The 26,185-nt window shown below is 38.0% G+C and overlaps 1 protein-coding gene across 5 annotated transcripts in view; it reads left to right on the top strand.

Annotated features, from left to right (window-relative positions):
- Window positions 1-26,185, top strand: part of LOC132399183 (bromodomain-containing protein 8-like) — a 65,525-nt gene that overhangs the window by 19,684 nt on the left and 19,656 nt on the right. For 3 of the 5 annotated variants that reach the window (XM_059979287.1, XM_059979285.1, XM_059979286.1), the window contains exons 6-13: window positions 2,021-2,101; window positions 2,259-2,323; window positions 7,910-8,043; window positions 10,584-10,808; window positions 11,250-11,394; window positions 19,755-19,931; window positions 24,833-25,110; window positions 25,487-25,831. In XM_059979287.1, the coding sequence (XP_059835270.1) occupies window positions 2,021-2,101; window positions 2,259-2,323; window positions 7,910-8,043; window positions 10,584-10,808; window positions 11,250-11,394; window positions 19,755-19,931; window positions 24,833-25,110; window positions 25,487-25,831 (1,450 nt within the window). The remainder of the gene's footprint in view (window positions 1-2,020; window positions 2,102-2,258; window positions 2,324-7,909; window positions 8,044-10,583; window positions 10,809-11,249; window positions 11,395-19,754; window positions 19,932-24,832; window positions 25,111-25,486; window positions 25,832-26,185) is intronic. The other 2 variants (XM_059979289.1, XM_059979288.1) reach the window with 2 other exon arrangements.

Below are 26,185 nucleotides of genomic sequence, written 5' to 3'. Positions count from 1 at the left end.
TTTCTACAAAGCGAAATCCAATAGCATGAATGGCAGCAATGCTTCACTACCAGATGAACTCAATGCCTTCTAGGCCCACTTTGAAAGAGAGAATATAACTACAGCTGTGAAGATCCGTGCAGCACCCGGTGACCTGTGATCGCTGTCTCAGAGGCTGACATTAGGCTGTCTTTAAAGAGGCTGAACTCTCGGATGGAGTACCTGGTAAGGATCTGAAAACCTGAGCCAACCAACTGGCAGAAGTATTCAAGGACATTTTCAACCTCTCACTGCTACAGGTGGAAGTTCTCACTTGCTTCAAAAAGGCAACAATCATACCAGTGCCTAAGAAGAATAATATGAGTTGTCTTAATGACTGTCGCCTGGTAGCACTCACATTTACAGGGATGAAATGGTTTGAGAGGTTGGTCATGACTAGACTGAACTCCTGCCTCAGCAAGGAGCTGGAACCATTGCAATTTGCCTATTGCCACAATAGCTCAACGACAGACGCAATCTCAATGGTGCTTCACACTGCCTTAGACAACCTGGACAAGACAAACACCTACATCAGGATACTGTTCATTGACTATAGTTCAACATCTAACATCATCATTTCCAAAATCCTGATCGAGAAGTTACAGAACCTGGGCCTCTGTACCTCCCTCTGCAATTGGATCCTTAACTTCCTAACCAGAAGACCATAATCTGTGTGGATTGGTGATAATATCATCACCTCGCTGAAGATCAACACTGGTGCACCTCAAGGCTGTGTGCTTAGGCCGCTGCTCTACTCTCTCTATGCCCATGACTGTGTGGCTAGGCATAGCTCAAATACCATCTATAAATTTGTCAATGATACAACCACTGTTGGTAGAATCTCAGATGGAGACGAGGGTGTACAGGAGCAAGATATGCCAACTAGTGGAGTGGTGTCGCAGCAACAACTTTGCACTCAGCATCAGTAAGACAAAAGAGCTGATTGTGGACTTCAGGAAGGGTAAGACGAAGGAACACATACCGGTCCTCATAGAGGGATCAGAAATGGGGAGGGTGAGCAGTTTCAGGTTCCTGGGTGTCAAGATCTCTGAGGGTCCAACCTGGTCCAAACATACCGATGCAGCTACTAAGGAGGCAAGATGGCATCTGTAGTTCATTAGGAGTTTGAAGAGATTTGGTATGTCAACAAATACACTCAAAAACTTCTATAGATGTATTGTGGAGAGCATTCTGACAGGCTACATCACTGCCTGGTATGGGTGTGGGGGGGGGGGGGGGGTTGGGGAGAGGTGGTAGACTACAGCACTGGACCGAAAGAAGCTGCAATGGGTTGTAAATCTAGTCAGCTCCATCTTGGGTACTAGTCTACAAAGTACCCAGGACATCTTCAAGGAACGGTGTCTCAGAAAGGCAGTGAACATTATTAAGGGCTTCCAGCATCACAGGGCATGCACTTTTCTCACTGTTATCATCAGGTAGGAGGTACAGAAGTCTGAAGATACACTCAATGAATAAGGAACAGCTTCTTCCCCTTTGCGATCCGATTCCTAAATGGACAATGAACCCACGAACAGTACCTCACTTTTTAAATATATGTTATTTCTGCTTTTTGCACAATTTTTTATCTATTCAAAATATGTATACTGTAGTTAATTTATTATTTATTATTATTTTCTTCTATATTATGAATTGAACTGCTGCTGCTAAGTTAACAAATTTCAAAACACATGCCAGTAACAATAAACCTGATTCTGAGGTGCTAATTGAGTAGGTAGGTTGATTGGTGATCTATTGGATTTTAATTTGAATGGCATACCAGTGTACAGGAAGATAATGTATAAAGAGTGCCTGGTACCTCTGGTCTGATGTAAATAGTCGTGGCAAGGATTAGATTTTGATTTGGTTGTTTGGGGTCCAGCATAAAGCTGGACATTTCTAAAATTTATGAGAGTTAATAGTCAAAAAGTCTTGAAATGTTGTGACAGAATATGTTTAAACCTGCAACAGAAAGTTAACTCGTGTTACAATTTGGATTCTACAGGAAGGTGAAGAGAGAAGCAGAGCTGATTCAGGCTGGGCATGTGGATAGTAAGCTTCAGGAAACGTGGAATGAAATTGCTGTGTAAGTACAAAAAATACAAATCAATCAAAAGTTACTAGCTTTATGATTTAGCAGTAATGCTTGTCAGACCTTTTATGTTACTTGGATGAAAGCTCCCCATGTGAATTATAGTTATTTATAAAACTTAAATGTTAATCTTTTTTTATGTTCTTATTAGGAAGAAGAAACTTGAAGAGGAGGAGGCTGAAATGAAAAGGCGTGCAACAGAAAGCGCTTATCAGGGTATGAGTCATTCATTAGTTCTGTACTATATTTATTGCACAATTGTAAATTAATGTCATGGTTTTGTCATGCCTTTTATACAGCCTTTTTCCATCATAAGTTCCTAAAGTCACAGTAGTAAACTCATTACCGTAAATTCCGGACTATAAGCCGCTACTTTTTTCCCACGCTTTGAACACTGCGGCAACACTGCGGCCTATACTACGGTGCGGCTAATGCATGTTTTTTTTCATGCCGCCAAAAACATTTTGCCTCGTAACAGTAGACAAATAAAATTGAGTAGTTCACAGAGGTCCAATGAAATTGTACGATAAATCAAGCGCACATTCACAATTAAATTATTGTAAATCAGTCATTTGTACTCACCCTCATCAACATGGAAAACACTCGAAGAAAAGCATATGATGCAGCTTTTAAGTTAAAGGCGATCAATCTGGCGGTTGAAGAAGGAAGTCGAGCTGCTGCACATAATCTTGGCATAAATGAATCGATGGTGAGACGGTGGAGACGCCAGCGTGAAGAACTGAGTCAATGCAAAAAGACGACAAAAGCTTTCAGAGGTAATCATAGCAGATGGCCCGAACTTGAAAACTTTCTTGAAGACTGGGTTAACACACAGAGAGCAGGCGGCCGCGGTGTTTCCACCGTGCAGATCAGACTGAAGGCTAAAGCAATCGCCACCAAAATGAAAATCAAAGATTTTTGAGGTGGGCCATCGTGGTGTTTTAGATTTATGAGACGAAAAGGCCTGTCCGTCAGGGTACGCACGACTCTGTGTCAGCAGCTCCCTCCCGACCACAAGGAAAAACTTGCTAACTTCCGCACATTCACTCAAACAAAGATAGCGGAGAATTCCATCGGGCCAGATGATATCATAAATATGGATGAAGTAACGTTGACGTTTGACCTGCCTCTCACTCGGACTGTTAATAAAAAAGGTGACTCGTCCATCACACTGAAAACAAGTGGCCATGAGAGAACGCATTTTACTTGTGTTCTGAGCTGCACAGCATCCGGACTAAAGCTTCCACCGACGGTGATTTTTAAGCGGCTGACAATGAAAGTTCAGTGAAAGCTGCCATCAAGAGTACAAACTCAATTCCAGCTGTGATTCCTGGGGGCACCACGAAGTATTTGCAGCCACTGGACATCAGCGTAAACCGGGCATTTAAAGTGGCGCTGCGCGTTGAGTGGGAGGCTTGGATGACGAGCGGCAAGAAATCCTTTACCAAAACAGGACGCATGCGAAGAGCATCTTTAACTCAAGTCTGCCAGTGGATCCTAAATACATGGAGCCGTGTCACAACATCCACCATCACCAATGGGTTTCGAAAGGCTGGACTGCTGCGTGATGAAGAGGACCGCGTGCGCTCAAGTGAGAGCGACAACAAAGAGACTGAAGTGAGTGACGAGATCCTGAGGTTATTCAATTTGGACACTGAAGAAGAGGACTTTGATGGTTTTAGTGCGCAGGAGGAAGATGAAGAAGGCGATCAATAACTTTTCCTGGTAGGCTGCAGTATATATATTTTTTTTACCAGTCGTTAGGAGATATTGGAATGTTGTTCGTGCACTTTTCAGTAAAAAAGTATACGCAACGTAATTTGTGTGTTACTGATACGTATGTATATTTACAAGTAGCTGTGTTACAGGCACTTCGAAAAAAAGCATTTGCTATATATATTTGTTTATGTTACCATACGGATTTAATTAAAAGTTAAAAAATCCTCACGTGTAATATCTTTCTGTGTAAATATCTCATATTACAACGTGGGACACCTGCGGCTTAAAATCCGGTGCGGCTTGTACAAGTACAAAATTGATTTTCTTTCTAAAATTAGAGTGTGCGGCTTTTAATCAGGTGCGCTCTGTAGTCCGGAATCTATGGTAATTTCTGCAATCTAGTGCTAGAAAATTTTAAACTACGTTTTTTATGGCCCTGACTTTTTTTCCTTATTTCAAAAGTATTTGTGTAAAGAAAATAACAAAAAGTGTAAATTTATATTTTGCAGAAGGACATCTAAATTTTAGTGAAATTTCTTCCAGTGTCTTTCTTTATGTTTTTATGTAATGCTTACGAAGTTAATACAAGTCATGCAAGCCTTTAGATAATTATGAGAGTATAGAGAGATTTAAATTCTTCTCGTTAGAATGAGAAAGGTTAAGAGGAGAGTTCAAGCTTCTGTGCATTTTGAGCTCATTAGTACACTGTTAATTATGAAGGCATAAGGGTACTTGCCTTCATTGGCCATAGCATAGAATAAAGAATGTTATGCCAAGAAGGCAACGGGAAACCACTTCAGTATTCCTCCCTTGTATAATCATAAATTAGAGTCACCTACGGTCTCGGCTCAAAGATGTAAATGGAGCCTTCACCAAAGGAGCCTCATGCGGTAGATGATCTCATGCGCCACAGGTGAACCTCGACCGTTATCCAGCGACTGTCGGCAGATTAAAAGCAAAGAAGATCAGACTAGCAACCTGGAATGTAAGAACCCTTAACCAACCTGGTAAACTAGACATCAAACAGGATATGGAAAGATTAAAAATGGGAATGTGTGAGATGAGATGGAAAGGAGCTGGTAAAACAAGCTCAGAGGGATATACCATCATTTACCCTGGAAGAGAAATACATGAAAAAGGTATTGGAATTATGTTAGATGAAGAACATGCAAAATCAATAAAAGGCTATTGACTTCAAAGCAGAAGTAGGCAAGACCAGGGACGAGGACGATATTGGGCATTACGGCATAGGTGAGAGAAATGAGAGAGGTGAACAACTAGCTACATGGGTCACAGAAAAAGATTATATAATTGGTAATACCGTCTTCAAGCAACATCTGAGAAAACTATGGACATGGAAGAGCCCAGAGGATAACACCAGAAACCAGAAACCGTGCTTATAAGGAGAAGGTATAGAAGTGCTCTGAAATCATGCAAAACATATCCGGGTGCAGACTGCTACAACGATCACATAACAATAATCAGCGTGATGTACGTGAGACTCAGAAAGCTTAAAAGACCAAGAGTAGAGCCAAAGCTGAATTTGGGACTTTTGAGAAGAAGCAGTGACATCAAAAATGAATTCCAAGTAACAGTGAAGAACAAATTCGAGGCTCTACAAAACATCACTATTATAGAACAGCAATGGGAAAACCTCAGAGACAGCGTAACACAAGCAGCACAAGAGGTGATTCCCAAACAAAGGGAAAAGGCTTCAAAAAAATGGATGACAGAAGAAATTCTGAATCTTATTGAACAAAGAAGAAAATGTAAGGAAAATGAAGAAACCTACGTATCCCTGCATGCACAGAGAACAACCAAGTGCAAGGAAGCAAAAGAAAAGTGGCTTAAGGACAATTGTGAGTTAATAGAACAATTGCAGAAGACCAACAACAGCAAACGTATGCACGATGAGATCAAAGAGGTCACAAATTGGAAGAAAAGTGGGGCAACAACAAGATGTATAAAAGCAAAAGATGGACCTACAATTATGGAAAAAGAAAAAATAATGCAAAGATGGTCAGAATACATCAAAGACCTATATGACGACAAAGACCGAGAGGACGACTTTAATTGGCAATAACAGCAAAGGCCCAGCAATACTGAAAGAAGAAGTGGAACATGCTGTGAAGAAAATGCGAAAGGGGAAATCATCAGGACCAGATAACATTCTGATTGAACTGTATGAAGCACTAGAAGATTTTGATGTAGAGAAATTAATTATTGAATAGAATATACAACAGAGGCAAAGTACTGGAAGATCTTTTAAAGGCAGTATTCATTGCACTACCAAAGAAACCAGGTGCAACAGAGTGTGGACAACACAGAACAATTAGTTTAATGAGCCACCTCACAAAAATTCTACTTAGAATCATCATGCTCAGCATAAGAAACAAAATTAAACCAGAGATCAGTGAAGAACAGCGCAGCTTTGTCAAAGGCAAGGGAACATCAAAAGCCACTTAGATTCTCAGGAATATTATCAAAAGATCAAAAGAAGTACAGCAAGACCTATATTTTTGTTTCATTGACTACACAAAAGCCTTTGACACAGTGAAACACCAAGTCATCATGAAAATGCTTAAGGATATTAATATCGACAGAAAAGGTCTAAAAATAATCGGGAATCTACTGGCAACAATGTGCAACCATATGTATAGACAACGAGATTGGTGAATTTCAGCCAATAAAGCGAGGAGACAGACAGGGTTGTATTCTATCACCAGACCTGTTCTCCCTGTACAGTGAAAACATCATGAGAACCATACAAGACCTAGCTGGAATAAGTATAGGAGGATACAATATCAACAACCTCTGCTATGCGGATGATACAGTACTGATAGCAAACAGTGAAGTAAATTTACAGAAACTAGTATCTACCATCAACACAGAGAGTGAAAGACTTGGCCAAACCTTAAACAATAAGAAAACTGAAGTAATGGTAGTATCAAAGAAACCTGATATCCCAAACTGTAGGATCGCATTGGGAAATGAAATTCTGAAACAAGTTCACAACTTCAAGTATCTTGGATCATGGGTGACATCTGATGGCAAATGCGAAACAGACATAAAAGCAAGAATAGCAATGGCAAGAACAGCACTTACAGAAATGAGAAACATCCTAACGAACAAAAAAAAGCAATTGACGTGTGCCTTAGAGCTCTCAGCTGTTACATTCTTCCTATATTGATGTATGGCTGCAAGTCATGGACCATCACAAGTGCAATGGAAAAAAGAATCAATGCAGCAGAGATGTACTTCCTCAGAAGAATGCTATGCATATCACATACGGACAGGATAACCAACGAAGAAGTTCTACAGAGAACGAAAACAAAATGCACATTACTTTAAAAAGTCAGAAAACAGCAATCAAAATTCTTTGGACACATCATGTGAAGAGAGACGTTAGAACATTTAGTTACAACTGGAAAGCTGGAAGGAAAAAGAAGCAGAGGCAGAGAGAGAATGAAAATGATAGATGGATTAATATCATGGTTAGAAACGGGGGAGGCAACAACTACAATTCGGAGGGTCAGGGACTGTGATGAATGGAGAGACATGATCGCCCATGCCGAACAGCAAGGCACCTGATGCCAAAACATAAAAACATTAGTTAGCTCACAACTGGAATACCGTGTCCAGTTCCGGTTACCACACTAAGGGAGCACTAGAAAGGATTCTCTGCAGCAAAGGAACTAGATTTATGGTACGGGATAAAACCTTAGATCTCCTTGTTTCCACAGCTCAGTATTTGGTGCAATTAACAGCTGGCATTTTGTTGTTTATAAATTCTTTTGAAGTTCAATAATCATTAGATGCCCTGTTTTGCATTGATACTTAAATGTGAGGAGATTTTAGTAGTAATGTCATTCATGTGTATTTTCATTCTGGAACTGTGTTATGATGGGGTACATTATGTGGATAAACTATATTTACAGTTTAATGAAGGTTGATGTATAAGTGTAAAGGCATCTGAAAAGTAGACAAATGATAACGTAGCTATAAATTTATTTTCTTTAAAAATTGTTTTCTGGTGAATATATTTATTTGTCAAAAATCAATGCAGTTTATTTTGTGTTGTAGCCCGTCAAGCAGCAAAAAATGCCCCCAAAAGATTGACTAATTTGCCTATCCGGTCTCCAATGGAGTCGAATTCTCCTGGAATAGACTATTCTGTGACAGATACACAACAGGCCAGTGAGGACAGCCACACTAGTGTATGTATGAGGCCATCTTTCTTTGTGATGCTTTTTGTTTCAGTTTGCTGCATGTCAAAATGTATTTTGTCATCAATTAAGGAAAATTAATTTGGGCTATATAATAAAGTATAGAGGATGGTGCTGGAAGTTAAAGCCTGTTATTTCCTGATGGGGACATTTTGTTAAAATTAGGGCAATTTGGTTATTCAGTCATTCATGTAATTACATGTTAAAAACATTTTATTAAGTAAATACATGAATTGTAGCATTTGTGAAAAGCACAGGGACTGTGAGAAAATTGGTAAGCTCTGACGAAGAATTGACGCAGACATGATGGGTCAAATGCATTATCTATGTTCTATTATTCTGTGTTTGTGAAAATACCTGTTTGCTCCATTTTTTGTCCATGTTCATCATTCTCAATGTTTATGGATAAAGCTGTCGAAAAAACTAAATAAATTCAAATGGAGTATGCAAGCAATAACACCTTTGAGGATCTTAAGAAAAGGATTGGATTGGGACTGGTTAAGGAGGAGGTGGATATTGTGAGGAGCACATTAATGACAGTTTTAAACACCATTTGGATGGTGACTAAGAGAAGAAAGACGTTGACAATAAGGACCTGTCAAGTTAGTAGTAGTTAAGGTGGATGATCACAGAATGGTCAGGAGAAAGCTGAAAGTGATAGGTAAACAGACCGACATTACAGTTTTAATATAACAGCTGAAAAGTCAATTATAATTTTGGGAAAAAAGTTGATGTAACAGAGAACCAAACATAAGATGATGGATCCACCATTAGAATTACCAGTGGAAATAAAAGTTATAGGTGATTATAAAGGCCTAGATCTTGTTGATTGTTGCCTGGATTAGCCACCAAGATGGCTGTAAGTCCCAGAGTACTGTGCTAGCATTATCAAGCCTGGAACTCTGGTGGAGTGCTGAATCTCACAGTTGGCTCTACCACTTACTTCCACACTTCGGATCTGGAACATGACCTGTGGCTCGAATGACACTTGCTGCCCTCCCTGCCTATTTCCCCACCACTGTCCAAGCTGTCCATGCTTATTTTTGGGTGGTCTGTCTGGGCAGGGGTGATATTGGCAGTTTGCTTCTTGCCAGTTAAGTATAGGTATTCAGTGGCACACATGCATTGTTCTGAACAGGGAGGATTATGTCAGCAAGACCTGATTCAATAAAAAAAAATTACTGGAAAAACTTTAAAAGAGGCAGCTTCTATGGAGAGTGAGAAACCAAAGTTAATATTTTAGGTTGATGACCCTTTATCAGACGATCTGAAACAGGAACTTTATTTCTTTCTCCAAAGATGCTGCCAGACTACTGAGTATTTCCACCATTTGTTTTTATTCATATTTGCATTTTTTACACTCACCTTGATTCTCTAGCAACTTGAGCTATTCAAATGTCTGCCTTCTTTATTCTAGCTTAGCTGACTCACAACATCCATGATCTTTTTACAGGAGGATGGCTGCTGCAGGGCTGCAGGCATCTTCTGCCCTCTGGGCACTTGGTTCATGGCTGTATTTCCAACTTGCAAACAGTTTTGGTTGTGAACAGTTTATAGGAATGGAACCCTGTCAAACCTGGGGAAAGCCAGTAAATGTCAGAGCTGTCTTGAGTGGTCACCTTCTGCTGGTATCAAGCCTTTATGACCCATTGGCCCCCTTCGCCAACTGATGTGCACTGGCTTCAGGTGCATCCAAATTTGTGACTTTAAGATTCACATTGTTTTCAAATTTCTCTAACTTGAAACGCCACTTCCTATGTTCAATCCAAGAACTTTTCTCAAAAGGCCTTTTTACCCATATCTAATTTTAATAGATTTGCTATTAGAGACTACTTTCTGTTATGTAGGCTTTAAAAGCTCTCAGACCCTTTCCCTAAGCTCGTGTACCTTTCCGTCTATAAGATGCTCAACATCTTTGAGTAAGGTTTTACTGGGCAGTCCTAATGTGTCCTTAAGTAGCTTTTTCCTTTATTTTCCTGTAAAATGCCTTATTAACATCTTCATCTTTATTAAAGATGGTGTGTAAACGAAAGGTGTTGATTTGCGACTAGGGAGGCTCCTGCACCTGCAAGACTACATGTAATGTGAATACTTGAGTGTTTGCCATTCCCACACAATTAGAAAATAATTTTTGTATTCAAAAGTGAAAAACTTAATTCATTGCAAAACAGAAGATGCTGGAAATACTGGTTAGGGAGTATCTGAAGAAGAAGAAGCAGTACTAACGTTTCTGGTCCGATAAAAGGTCTTTGCCCTGAAATTTTAACTCTTTTCACAGAAACTGAGTGTTCACTGCATTTTCTGTTTTTATTTGCAGTTTTTCTTAAATTTTTAACATCATTCAGTGAACCAGATTAGTTTAGATAGATGATCAGAGATTCACAAGAAAACCTCTAAGATTCCAAACTAGATTTCCCTTTTAATTTAATAACGATTAAAAATGTGGTGTGCTGGTCCTGTCTTAAAGGTTTATGTGTAGGCTTGTGCTTACTTGGAAAGGTATGTAAGAGTTTGTCTTTTCCCTTGTACAGTTGGTGTCGATGAACATTGGAAGTGCTCCGTCTATTCCAGTGATCTCAGCCCCTGAGACTCCTGGACCTGCTGTTACCTCCACTAATCTTGAAACTCCTCTGACTCCTGTTTTGGAGGATTCGCCCCAGAAAAAGTTATTGGGGCAGAAGGCCACGCCTCCACCCTCTCCACTGCTATCTGAGCTCCTGAAAAAAGGGAGTCTCCTGCCTACCAGTCCTAGGCTTGTAAGTAACCAGCAGGTTTTTATTTAAAGCAACCTAAGTGAAAGGTGCAAAGGCCCATAGTGTAGGAAAGCACAGACTGAAAAGAGGATTAGATAAAACATATAGTAATGGGTATAAAACCATGTTGATTGAAAGGTAAGGAGGTGCACAATTTTGAAGTAATTCTGTGGCAAGTATAGTCACTCCCCGTTAAAACCTACACGATGAGTATCCTGTGATGATACATTTTTTTGGGTCTTTTTATTACCAGAGAACAACTACTGTTCTGTACATTGATTATGACTTACACTGAAATATAGAAATCCTAATATACTTTCGCAGTCAGCCTAATAAAAGTTTTTTTGTTGATATATCCATATATCGTTTAGGATATCAGTGAAGGATACGTCTTATTTCATAATAACAGGCATTTTCTGTCTTTTGCACCTCTTCCTTTTTCAGGTCGGTGATGTTGATCTCCAGATGAACTCTACGCATGTTACTAGTCCCAATGTTCATGTTGAAATGGGAACAGGTGTATCAACCCTGCATGTTCCAGAGCTGCAGCCAACCTGTACCAGTGTACCGGTATCTCCAGCACCTACAGGTAATACTTACCATTATTCCTATCTAGTTCAATACTATTTAACATAGAAATATGACAGGCTAGTTATTTCCCCTATGGAATAACTTCTTCCAATTATTCTTGTTTAAATATGTGGCACTTGAATTTATAGGTCACTGTTAGGGTTTGTCATTTGTTGTAATTTTGTCTTTGGGTGTGATATCTACTGGATATAGCTTTAGCCAAAGGTGAGATTAAAGCTGAATTGTATTGATAGGGTGTCATTTTATGTTAAATAATATTAAGATTAGTTATTTTCCAATGCTCACTACTTTTAGTAACTTGAATAAACTGAGAGAAAAGAGATAATGTTAGAAATAAGCAAATTATGGAATAAAGTATTGTCAGAATGCAAGGTAATTCTTAAAATTATTAATAATATTTTGGTTTTCATTTCCTCTGTATCCCTATTTTGCTATCCTTTTATCTCTTCCCCACCTCCTCTTCACCCCACCTTTCTTTACAACTAAGTATTGTATTGAAATTTCTTGCTTCTAAAACAAAAATTTCTTAATCAATATGTTCCCTTTTTGTCTGTTTGTCATTTGTATGTGTACTCATATATTCAGCTTTGTGATCCATATGATGTTCTGTGTCATGACATTGGCACTGATTAAATAGCTTATTGATTTAGATACTAAATATGCAGCTGACATTCAGAATTCAAATTCCACATGATAGTTGAAAAAAGTAGAATTGTAGAACTCATCTTTTCTTTAGTGCCCAATGGGGTGGGACAGCTACTCCGGTAGACTAATTGCTACATATTTACTCCAGCAATACAGCTCTTGACTTTCCTGTAACAGGAAGATCAGTGTTCACCATAAATTTAGCCCCCAGTCTTGTTGATGTTCCATTGGTAACTCATTTAATATTTCCTGTATTGATTCAATCAGGCAAGCATTATATCAAATTGGGAGGTGCTAGCTTTGTTGACTACAGAATTGCACAAGTAATATGAGCAAGGTAATGCTGGAAGGCCAGGAAATTTGCTTTCAAAGAGCTAAGTGGTGTTCATTTCTCAACCTCTTAGTGCCATACCCAATTTTCACATTTTAGCAACCTCTGTGATCTGAAAATCAAAGATCAATGTTTGGTCTTGTTGATAACTGTGTACACAGCTTGTTCCAGGCTTTCCTCGCACCTTCAATAACATTTTTGCAATGAATACAGACTTAGAATAAAATTTGTCTGAATCTACCACTCTTGCTGGATGACATTGAGATGGAATGTAAGCTGTAAAGGCATTACAGGTAACCATGAACATATGGAAGAAGGACCAGAGAACTCATCGCCTAAGACTGCGGTTACAGATCCTACACTTTCATCTACGCCCCTGAGCAGTAAGCTCTGTGCGGGTGTACAGAGATATATGACCTTAAGTATAGACTCGCACTTATGTCAGGACATCTCTCACAGCTGAAGTCATGGTGGTCATCACACTCAACCTTTTCGGCTAAAGATCATTCCAGTCTCCTGCCACTGACTATGCAGCATATTACAGTTTTCTGTTCTTTGTTGCAATCAGGTGATTAATCAAGAAGATAAGACTCTATCTACTTTTCCTACTTTTGCTTCCTTTGCAACCTCCTTCAAGATGCAGAGACTCAAGTTTGCACTTAAGCATTCCTTACACATCCTTCTCCGGCAATCTTTTGCCAGGAACATCTGCCTATAGCCTAGGATGGTCTCCATGACCTTTCTGTAGGTGGTGTTTTCCTGTCAAAGTTTCTCTAAAACAGGGTCCCCAACTTTTTTTATGCCATGATCTCATACAATAAATTGAGGAGTCCATGGACCTCAGGTTGGGAACCCCTACTCTTAAAAAAAATAGGGATCATTTTCATTTCTTCTCTCATCGACCATCATTACATAATCTGTTCTCTGAGAAGCTGCACTCCTTAATCTTTGGAGTAATAATGTGTGTCAGGTATTGTCTTTAAGGACATGTAAACAGCTGCATGATATCAAATAGTACATTGTTACACCAGGAAAGCTAATTAATTAGAATGTTGTATTCCTAATGTTACTTTTTAAAACATTCTTCAGTCAACACACAATGATTTTTTTGCAATTAGAAATGCTTTATCTGTACATTTTTAAATTGGTATTCTTGCCAAGCTGAAGTAAGTAGAAAGTCTTATTTTTATTTCACCCTTTTACAACCTTATGTTGAACCAGGTCACTTTATAGTAAATTAAGTACATTGTTGAGGTGTGATCGATGTCATATGAAATTAATAGCAGCTGGTTTAAACACAAGCTTCCAGGGGAAAAGAAAACTACTTAGGAACTGAAGCTCATTGCCCCTACTGGGGCACAGGCCACTGACAGCAGGTCGGCAGAGTCCTCTGTCCTGGGACAGTTTTTCAAGTTATCCCCAGGTGTAGCCCATCAGAGATCCTTTCCCACCCAGACCTTTGGACCTTTATGTGATGTTTCTGTAGCACTGGGCTTATATGAGATGGGATTCCTAGTCCCCCATTCCCAACCCTTTTACATCTTGGGACCGTTCATAGTGGAGTAATTTTTCTTTTAGTAATGTAGATTGAAAGTAAACATTAACCAGGCCACTGTGCATAACTTCACTGTGCTTTCAAAAGTATTGTGCTAATCCAAAATATTACTGCATTAGGAACATTAATAAAAAAGTGAAAAACTGCAGATGCTAGAAACTCAATATGCTGGAAGTACTTAGCAGATGAGGCAGCATCAACATCATGGCCTCATATTTTGTCTTTGTACTCTCCAGCCTGACAGTATCCATATTGATTTCTCTAACTTCTTTTAACCCATCCCCTCTGTACAACCCATCTTTGTTTTCCCTTATCCCTGTAGCCCCTTTACCCTTCCCACCACAACCTGCTAACTCCTTCACCTTCCTCCCTCTGGACCTCTACTGTCTTCTCTCAGATTCCTTCTTTAACTCTTTACTATTTCTGCCTACCACTTTCTAGCTCCTCACATCATTCCCTCTTTTCTCTCCTGCCTTCCCCCTCTCACCTGGATTTACCTATCACCTGCCAGCTTGTGCTTCTCCTCCTACCCCCACCCTGTTATTCTGTCTTCTGCCATCTTCCTTTCCAGTTCTGATGAAGGGGCTTGACCCAAAATGTCAACTGTCCATTTTCCTACATAGATGCTGCCTGACTTGCTGAGTTCCTCCAGCATTTTGTTTTTGTAGCATCACCATTGTAGGATATTTGTAAACCTGTTTTAAGTTAGAGAGAAGGGAAGGCATGGGAAGACAAAATGAATGTCTGTCATAGAGTTAGACCAAGAAAAGCGGTATGCCACACCTGCTGATGGTTTGTTCATTCCCTATCACAAAAATTTCTATTGTTTCTACAGTTCTCTGTAGCTGAAAACTTGTCTGGTTTCTAAGTATTCCTACTCTAAAGTCACCCATCTAAAATGTTAGTTTTTCAGTGTCCTGGCATCATACCTGACATGCTGAGTATATCCAGTATGTTCTGTTTTTATTTCTGCAAGAACAAGGTGGATTTAGTTGATTTGATACAGAGATTCTACTGGTTTTCTGAATCTATTCACTAGTAGCAGTGTGACCTTTGTGTATATGAATGCAATGGGTCTCTTTGTAGGTAATTAAAAAGAAAATGGTTTGTCATATCAAAGAAATTCTATGTATATGCTCCTTTATTATAAAGGCACACGTGAAATGGAGCAATCATGCAGCAAGAGATTTTGATTACCTTTAATGAAGGATAGAGCCATAGAAATAAGCTTACTACTGATTTGGGCAAAGGGTAATACTGTAGTGAACCCATGCATGAATCCCAGGAAAATGTAGACCATGTGAAACAAAGGCATGAGATAGTCAGTACACAATGTGTTTTTCACTTCTGCATGTTCAAAGAATCTTGGTGAAGTTATTGTATATAATCAGAAACTGAACAATGAAGCCTTCTCATTAGATATTGTGAAATCTACAGAACATCAATCAATGTCTGCCACCATTTTAACTGTCCTGGATAATATCCATTTAGGCTTCGGTATTATTGAGGGTTCAGTTATGTGAAGGCCTGGAGAAGCTCAGCTTGTTTAACTTGAAAAGGGAAAAATTATGGGAAGATTTAACAGATGTCTTCGACTTAATTAAGAGTTTCAATTGAGGAAAAAGTTTCCATCGGTAGGACTGGAGGAAACATTTAATAAAATTAGATGATCTTTCTAAAATTAGAAAGATGAAGCAAAATATTTTTCATGCTGCAAATTAAAGTGGTCTGGGAGCATTTGTAATTTATTGGAGATAGGTTCAATCTTAATGTGCTAAATATAATTGAATATATAATTAGAAAGGGAACAATGAAAATGAGCAAGATAGTGTATTTCTTTGAGAGAGACAAAATAGGTTTGATTCCAGCTTTTTACCCCATTATATACTGTACTATTGTGGTGAACTATGTGCCTGTCTGGACACGCCCCCTGCTGACTGCTCCTGTGGCTCCTCCCACAGGCCCCTGTATAAAGGAGATCTGAGGCCTGACGCTCGGCCTCAGTCTCCAGAACATTGTATGATAGTCACTCACTCCTGGTTCCTTCTTCCAGTCAATAAAAGCCGATATCTCGCCTTACCTCTCAGTGTGAGTTATTGATGGTGCATCAACTATATCAGGTCTTCTGCACATACTTTTCTCTGAATCAACAAGGCAGGTTATAAAGTTGCTTTATTATGCAGAGAGCAAGCAAGTATACTAGGTAACAGTCAAAACATGTTCCATTTAACTCATTCTCAATTCCTTCTTCAAAGTAAGAGTAGATTAACAGTCCATCACCTTTTGAAATGGTGCCTTAATTGCTTTAGACATTTCGTAACTTCAGAAAGTGAGCTGTAATTTTAGCTTCTAACTTCAGGTCACAAGGCTGCATTCCACAGACTTAATTGAAATATCAGTAGTTCTGAGGCCCATTTTCCTCATTCTCACCCTTCTTATGGTCCCATAGTCCAAACTGGTTCCCTTGGCTCTTCATCTGCCCAGGAGGATTTGAAGAGAGCACCTAACTGTTGAGCTGGATGAGTTGATTGATTTTGACAGCTTTGAAAATCATCAAAATAGTTTGCCTGTACATATAGGCTTTTTTAAAGCCTATTGAAATTCAGTTAGATTTTCAAGCAGTTCATTATAAGTGCAAATTTAAATCCCAAATCCTTTCTTTGAAAGATGGGAATATGAAAAATCTCAGATCATAGTATTGTTTGGCTCTCAGTTTGCTCTGGTATGTTCTATTAATTTGGTTATTGGTACACTGGTAACTATTACAAAACATAAGAGAAAGAGTGGATGGACTTCTTGGCAGTGACTTTACTTAAGCACCATGGAAAGTCTTCTTCCCTAATTGGATTAGAAATGTTATTGATGATACAGTAGCTGGGTAGCAATGCGAGCTGCCTGAAGTTGCAGAGGCTCCAGGAGCATAAAGACAGGTTAGTTGAATGGGCTAGGAAGTTGAAAGATGTTAGTGTTTAGGAGAACCGAGGTGCCTTTGACCTTGTATGTGAAAGTTAGCATGAAAATTAAGCACATAACTGGGAAAGCAAATGATAAATTGTCTTATATCAAGAGGATTTGAGTACAAGAGTAGAGATGTTTTTCTCTAATTATATGCTACAGATGGTGAGACTGAATCTGGAACATAGTGTACAGGTTTGGTCTTACAACCAATGAAATGCAATGAAAGATAGACCATATTGTTTCCTGGATTAGACATACTAGGAGAGTTTCAACAGCCTTGGCCTATAATCTCAGGAGTTCTGCCATAGATCGAACTGGTGCTTGACAGTGTTCTCACAGCATATCTACCACCGTGCATAGCTATTTATGATAATTATCAGTATTATAGATCCACCCTGCCTGCCTCCTTTCTCAAATCAGTGACGTCCTCCATTGTTTAGTGGGGAGCTGTTACTGTGTTGGACAACCTGGTTAAATACACAGTAGATCAAACACCACAAGTCCGAGTATTGGGGAGCCTCGTAGAATTAAATGCAGCTGTAATCTATAATATCATGTCTGAGCAATTTCTGTCCATCTCCATGAATTACAGGAAATCAAATCCTTGTTCGGTAAGAAGGGCCTGTCAAGAACAGAGGCCAGCATATTTTTAGAGACTTAAAGCTACAATATGCAAAGCACCGAAAGCATTTTTCTGTAGGTAAAGCTAAATGGATATACACCCAACAAATCAAAGCTTCACTTCTCTTAGTATAGGATTGCTTACAATCTGGCAAAAAAACCCCAGAAGGATAAGACCTCACGGATGGTATGAGGCTTCATGGATATCGTTGTGTTAATCAATGTTAGTGACCCACATGTGCAGACCAAACTGAAGTATTAACTGAAGCATGTCACATAAATAACGGTATTTAAATAGTTTGGTACACTCCTTGTGATATTAATACCTAACCAAATGCAAGGCTATTGTTTATGATGATACCACCCTTGTCTCTAATATCCCATCATTCTGAATGCACTGATTACTAAGGCAATTTATTCCAGTGCAGTTATGACACCGATAATAATAGCAAAGGAAAATTGTCTAGTTATATTGTTTTCCTAAAAAAAATTATATGTTCCCATTCATTAATCGACTAATGAGGAAAGTAATGAATATTCAAGTGAGCTGACTCTGAAATGTTTAGTTAAAGGTTCTGCCAGAACTGCTTGAGTTGCAACCTTATTTCCATTATTATTCAGGTGTGCAGCTGATTCGCTGTTCTTGGTGAAAAAGCTCTCAGCACAACAGTTTTTATTGAGTTTAACATGAAACTCTCTAATAGCTGAAAATGTAACCTGATGCAGATAATGATAATTATCAATTATCACATTCCCAGGACAATGCTCCAAGAAACATTGTGACAGCATTCTTGACCAACAATATTCAGCTGTCTGACTTTGCTTGTAACATGTCTATGATGCACATTAATTAACTTTTAGGACATGAAAAATTCTATAGTGCAATGGAAAGTTTGCTACTCATCTGTTGCTACAACTACAAAGAACTGAAGGACAATATGGTCTGCTTTGTGTATCCCCAACTTCTGTTGTTCATCCCATTTACCACCACATTGCAACAATTCATGTTTACTTCAGTAATATTTTCAAGTGGTTGGCTGGACAATCAAGAAGCACAAGATCAATAAATTCATATGAACACCAGAAACTGGATGTTTCCCTCTTGGCCCTGTACGATTCTGAATTGCAGATGCGCCAATGATCTTTCACTGTTTTTAAAATATTTAGTTTTTTGGTGTTCATGAGTTCAGCAATTATAGATTTTTAATACTTGAATTCTACTAAATTTAAGTAATCTTCAAGTAACAGTTTCTAATTTTGTAAAAATACTTCCCCCCACCCCCCCCCCCCCCAAACCTCCATTTGCTCCTGATTAATGTTGAAATAGGTGCTCACAATCTTCTGATTGGGCAGGGAGCTGTAGATCAATGACTGCACAAGTCTGTCAGATTTACCATTTTCATTTTGTTTCTGTACCCTTAATCCTACATTCATCATAGTTTGAGTTGTCAATATTTGCATTTTTTGTATTTTGTCATGAATGGAATTGTGTATGTTCCCTTTCATTTTGTGTAATTCCAGAAATAGGTGTTTAACGTATTAGTAGCTGCTTGCTTTGGTGGGCAATATTATATTGATAAGGAATAACTAATCTGTATAATCTGTGTGTGGATATGGTCAGATGAAGTCATATTTGTTTACAATGGTGCCTCTGGAATTCTAGGCTCTGTAATAGAGCACTGGTGTGTGTATTGCATGCAGTACAACAGAAAGCGAGACTTAATTATACTCATGTATGGGGTGTAATTTCGGAAAGATTTGGTTGTGGTCATTATAGGACCTGTACTGTGTTTTCATTGGAAGCTTTACCTCATCTCTCAGAAAGAATAATATGAAGTTATGCATTCTTGTAAGAGTTCTTTACAACAGCTGGATGCAAATGAAAATACCTTTTCATATATAATCTCTTTCATAGCAGCCAATTTGCACATAATAAATTCTCATGAACAATTTTGTATTGACAGATAATCTGTTTGTCCAAGAGAGTTGGCTAGAGCTCAATTTAACATCACCACTGAAAGATATTCTAACATACTCTTGCCTTGGAGTTTTAACTAAGACTTCTGCATCTAAGTCCCTGGAGTGGGAAATTTTTCCCAAACTGTACCCCATACATGAGAGCAATTTATAGGTTTCAGTTCACAGTGGGTTCAGTTTTCATTCAACTAAGTAAAGAATGTGTGTTGAACATAGTTCCTCTTGCCTACCTGCATGAGCCTTGTATCTTTCTTTGTGCACTTTATGTTAGGAGCCCCTACTCTGTCAAGGCTTTTGGAGGTCGGCCTCTCGCAGTTCACATCACCTTTCGTTCCTTTCTCTACCACCAGCCGTGAGGCACCACCTCCAGTTAAACCTATGCAAATTCTAACTGACCAGGTGTATTCAGCCACCACCGCAACTATGACGCAGAAGAACAGCAGGACAGGTCTGTCACCAGGCAGTGTAACCAATCATTACAAGATCTCAAAAAAAAAACCCAAATCCTGTTCATTTTAAAGATTGTCCCAAACATTTGCTTTTGGATATAGAGAAGAAATACCATAAAGTGTGGAATTTAAAGCATCTAAACAAAAATTAAATATCTGATGTCTTTTGATTCAAAAGTGCCATTTGAACTTAGATTGGACAAAAATTAATGGCATCGTAATTCATCCTCTTTTGAATCTGATTTTCAATCAAAGCAGTGTGAAGACACCTTTAGAATATTTTCCTAATCTTAGCCTGATGTAGATTTTTGTACAAGATGCTTTTGTACCCTCCTCACTCTAAATTGTCATGCTTGTATTTTTGAAAATTGTATGTTCATACTTTTCTTGAATTGGAGAGACTCAAGGAAGTAATAAATGAAAAATGTAAGGTGCTGTTGATGTGTTACAATGGAAACTCATTATGGCTTGGTATAAAATGCAATAATAACAACTGTTGTTTTGGGTGTGATGTACTGTCAGAATGAAGTCAATGAGAGCTTCAGTTCCAAAAAGGAATTGCAAATGGGATCACGCCTGGGGTTGTCTTTGCAGTTTGTTGTTTTATGGCATTTTAAAGAGCTTCATTTCATGAATGTAATGTACACCTTACATAAGACAAGTTAAAATTTTGGTGAATAGGGTGAATTATGTTCCAGGAAATGTAATATAAAAGATAGCATTCATTTAAGTTTTTTTTGCAATTTAGGCAAATTACTTTACAGCCCATCAAATAGTTTTTGATGCATAATCTCTTGTGCTCTTGGTGTACTGGCTTGGTTGTAAAGTAATAAATACATTTACTGATTTTGACTAGCTTTCAACTACCATTGTAATAATAAGCAAGTAATCTATAGAAGTGATGCTAATACAGAATGAAAAATGGTGAGTAAAGTTGGGATAGTTCTCATACACTTAGTACTATAGGATCTTTTGCATTGTTTTGATAAAGCAAAAAGGGCATCAGTTGACACTGAACAGAATAGCATCCTTTAACATTACTGTGATATTTAAGCCAAGATATTTATGTTATAGTTTCTGGAGTAGGGCTTGAGCTTGCAGCCAGTGACTCCCATTTTTATTTTGTTCTTTTGAGCAGGGAGGTTCTGAGCAGGGCATGTATCAAACTAAAGGGAGGCAATTGAGTGTGATTTCTGAAATGTATGAATGTGAAATATTAAAGATATATGATGATTGAGACTGTGTAATGCTACTGAATCTTGAAGGTCATAAAAAAAACATTGAATTAATCAGGGCCAACATGTAATTTCCAATAGAAGGTCCTTCTTATTGGTTCTCAGTAGGTTACCTTGGATTGCTTTTCTTTCATAACAATGGACAATGTCAATTACATAAAGCAACTATGTAATTTCAGGACTTGTCCAGATTCTTTGTAAAAGGGCTTTTAAATCATATAGTTTCTGTAGTATGGTACTTTGTTCTTTGCGATAGAGGTGTAGTACTAGAATTAATTTTGTTGAATATTGGTAAGAGTTAATGGAAAGCCAGAAAGGTTGAAATATATAGACCTTGAAGGTTGGAATTCACTGTGAAAATATCATTAGATGTTTATAATTATGTGTTTTATATATAAATGCATTAAATAAAAGCAAGCACATAGTTGTTAAATTTATACAGTACATCAGTTAGCCACTAGTTAGAGGATATCTCATGGGAACGACAGTACAACCCTTAACAAAAACAGTCAAATTAGAAATGGAGTATGCTAGTCTGAAGAAAAATTGAGTAAAATCAGTGCATTTAACAAGGTTGAGATTTAATAGTTTTCTTTGTAATTGAAAATTTTGATACATGCACAATTTTGCCAATTAACTGTAACATTAGTAACAAGGTTTATCATCTCAAGGACATGAAAACAGGTAGAAGAAACGTTAATTTCTTGCAGCATTTAAATTGAGAACAAAGCAAGTGCTTCTGTTGAGGTGTAGTAGGGAAAGAAGACAGCACATAATTTGAGATTTAATTAGACAAATTAACAAGATCTATAGATGTTAGTTCATCTAAAGTATATGTAAAATCCTATATATGAACGTCCCTGCTGTCAATATCTTTTCATTTTAAATTATACAACTGCGGAGATTGGAAAACATAGTCATTGGCAAAAGAATTAAATAGTTAAAAAAATAACTCTTTAAAGAAGTTAAAGGTGTAATTCGTATTCATAGAAGCAGAATGGAATGGGGAGGAATAATATCCCATAGTTGTCATCTATGGGCCTGGTCTGAAACGACAGAAAGACCTAAAATCATTCAAGCAGTTCTCCACAGGAAAACATTTAAACTGCGATAAAGGAATTAACATTAAAATTCTTATAGGTCTTTTGTTTGGAATGATTACGGGGCAGATAGATATCCATAAAGTATAGATAAATGTGCATTTTGCACTTCACAGAAAATGATTAAAATAAATGACCATCTGATTATAAAAGATATACACAACTTTGATTTTAAAAATGAATTCATATTTGTGAATATGACAAATTATGTGCTTTTTAAATTCATTTTAAGAGACCTGAGAGATATTGGTAAGGTTAGCCTTTATTACCCATTGTAATTGTCATTGATCTGAGTGTCTTGCTGGGTCACTTCAGAGTCCTTTGAAGATACTTTCATTGTCGTAGCTGTGGAGTCATAGAAAAACCTAGCTGGGTAAGGATGACAGATTTTCTTTCTGGAAATGTTTGAGTGAACCTGCTGCATTTTTTGTTTTGTGGACATAATTGTTAGTGATTTTTAAACCAATTTATTATTGGAATTCAAATTCCAGAGCTTCCGTGGTGGGATTTGAAGTTGGAACTTTGGTTGTTGGCCCAGGTCCCTGGATTGCTGGTCTGCTAATTTGGCCATTGCAATATCACTGTGACCTAAAGGGAAATTGGAATAGAATAGCTGAAGAACTAGAACCAGGCTAGATGTGATGATTCAAGTGGTCTTGTCCTGTGCTGTAGTTGTTTGTAATAAGCAAACAAAATCTCACCTTTTGCCTTTAACAGAGACCCTGGCCAAATTATCAAGTGCCATTCTTCGCCATATTTCTCTGTCATTGATCCTGATTAACTGATTATTATTATGTTTAAATTATTTTTTTAACCAAAGGGATGGAATTTCAGATAATAATGTTGGGTAAATAACTTTCTGAGCAGTATTTAAATGGAAACATGAGAAACGGCAGATGCTGGAAATCTGGAGCAACATGCCAAATGCTGTAGGAGCTCTAGAGGATCAGGCAGCACCTATAGAGGGAAGGGACAGTTGACATTCTGGATTAAGACTCTTCATTAGGACTGGTTACAGGCCATGAACCAAAACATGAACTGTACCTTTCCATCTATAGATGTTCCCTGACATTCTGAGTTCCTTCCAGCATTTTAGGTGTGATTTAGTGTGATCCAAGCATAATTTAGTGTGGGATTAATATTGGTAGATCTTCAGAGCCGCCCAAATCTTTTCCTGATTGTGATAATGTCTAGTTCAGGAAAATAATGGAATACTAAAGAGATGGAAAAAGTTATTGTGAAGAAATTGTCTGTGACAGTTTTTTTGTGGATGAGACTCAACAACAAACATTCTAAGTTTCATAATAATCTTTGCTTTCCATTGCAGTGCATCTGTAGGTCCAGTAAGGGGTCTGATATTCCTGCACGATACCATTCTAAATTTGAAAGGACAGTTGACTTCCTACACACCAAAAGAAACTACTTACATGGAGTAGAACCAAACCATCTTTTTCACAACTGTTAGCACCCGGACATATTTGATTATAGTTCACATATCCCTTAAATAAATTAGTATTTACAGATGCATCAAAAATTATTTCTAAGATTTCTGTTACGTTTTAACCTGATGCAGTCTATGGGCGTTTATTAACCTGCCGTTGCTTTTTGGGACAATCTTTAACGACATTAGAGAGAATGTGGATTGGATAAAAATATTCACAGTTATAAATTATTTTACAGTCATTGTATTTTTTGTAGTTGCCAATTTGTTATTTATTCTTAATGACTCTGCTACTTTTTCCAAGTACCACATACTGAGGCTTGGTGACATTACACATTGCATCGTCCTGTGGCACAGAGAAAATGATTCCTGCAATTTGTATAAAAGCAGTGTCTCCTAATGTCAATTATTTAGCAGGAGTACTGCTGACTGAATGCCAAGCATCTCCACATAGGAAATGCAATTGAGGGGGAGCTGCCCTGTATTGTTTAAGATTCGCTGATGATTAACTTTTGTGAGGTCTTCAGAATTGTCAGCTGGAGATGTTATTCAACAGAGGAATTTAGGGATGTAACGGGAAAGATCATTTGTAGACTGTCTTGATAATACCCTATTGAAGTAAAGTAAATACACAAGGAACTGAGCATCTGTTTATTTGGGAACTTTTTTCAAGAGAGGAAGATGGAAGGAACAATCACACGTACTGTACCTTAACTATTTTGTGGTAGGAACTGTTACGAGGGGCATTTACTCTCTATTTTTTTTAAATAACAAGGATGCCCCTGGAAGGATCGTGGAAGAATTCTGTACACCTTTTAGTAAACTGCAGGCTGCTGTGGCTTTCAAGTAGCAAATCAGTTATCTGTAAGAATCAGTACAGGTTATCAGAAATTTTGGGGATATTCTATGCAGAGATGTGTTTTGAGTGAAGTATTTACAATGATAATTTATTTTCAATTGTTCAAAGTTCTGTTGTACATGTGGGCAAACTTCCAAATATCAGGATCTGATGTTAATTATGTTATTGTATCATAATGTCTGCATTACAAGATATCTGGTTTGAATTGCAATAAAAATACAAATTTTTAGAGAATAATTGATTTTTCTGGTGCTTATTTCTGCAGTTGAGGAAACCACCATTTGTGTTCAGGTAGAGAGTTGTGTGGAGCAGCCAGCTCTCTCAGTATCTGCAGATCTGGCCAGTTTCTCTGTGTTAATTGACTCTGGAGAAAGCAGGTGTCTGCCACCTGGCACTCTGCAGATTGCAAGACAAAGAGAGAGCGTTGCAGATCAGCACCGGTCAAAGCAACTTGAAGGCAATGTTAATACTGGAGTATCTGATTATGCCAGTGTACTTCATTTGGGAAACCCTGCAGACATCCTAGCAATTATTGAAGAAAAGGTAAATAAATTTTCATACTCCATCATAACATTTTATTACCCTTTTGAGTCTCCTCCCTTTTCCATGTATCATTCTTCTGAAGGATAGCTAAGTGTTTGGCTTCCAAATTACTGCTTTGTTAATAGCTAGTGCTCATATGTGTGATCTGAGGGAAATTGTGAATGTGAGGTCAGTATCTGACATTGAAGAGTACGGCAAAACTGCCTGACATTTTAAGGATCATAACCACTTGTAAGACATGCTTCTGTTGACTTGCTTGAGGAATTAGCGAATTATGTAGGCCATTTGAGAGACCAATAGGAAAGTGAGAATTGTTGCATGAAATAAGGATGATTTTTGAGCAGCTGAAAGGTCATCTTCTGTTGTTTTTTTTTAGGTTGAGGAAACACCGGAGCTGATTGATCTTCCTCCTGATGTTGGAGAGCGGATAGCGGCTGTTGAGGGAAATCCTGCCTCCCTCTTTCAGGCAGAACAGATGATAAAGGAGGAAACTGAAGAAATACAGCCACAGACTCACAAATCAGAGTGCCGATCCAGTGAAGAGACGCAAATTTTGGCTGGATTGGACTCTGCTGACAATTTAGTTATCAAAGGAATTAAACAGGAATTACCAGAGCAAGTCGAGCAGGAGCAAGATCAGGAAGAAGAATCCAATTCAGGACACCTGCAACAAATGGCAAGTGCAGGAAAAATTACAACTTTTCGAGGCTTGAAATCCGAGGTGAGATGGTATAAAAAGTTTACGACAAATTATATGCCTTCATATTTTAATAAATAAGTATATTAAAATAATTGTATTGGAATGATACCCAAGGGAAATTGATTAGTAAAGATGTGCACTGTAGATATTTTGAAATGCTGAAAAATAATTTGCAATATTTATGAATAAATAAAAATACTGCCTGCCCATTTAATTCTCTTTAAACACACCGTATCAATGAGAATAGTAAATTTACCTTCAGATGTCGAGAAATCCCGACAAATATATCATAGCAGTAGTTGGTGGTCAGCTGTTTTCAATGATGTTACTTGTTAATTGTTTAGCTCTTAGGCTTTAATCCAGTAACATGAAATT

The sequence above is a fragment of the Hypanus sabinus genome, chromosome 9 (genome assembly GCF_030144855.1).
Source record: "Hypanus sabinus isolate sHypSab1 chromosome 9, sHypSab1.hap1, whole genome shotgun sequence".
Taxonomy (NCBI): domain Eukaryota; kingdom Metazoa; phylum Chordata; class Chondrichthyes; order Myliobatiformes; family Dasyatidae; genus Hypanus; species Hypanus sabinus.
This window is presented reverse-complemented; position numbering and strand designations above follow the sequence as displayed.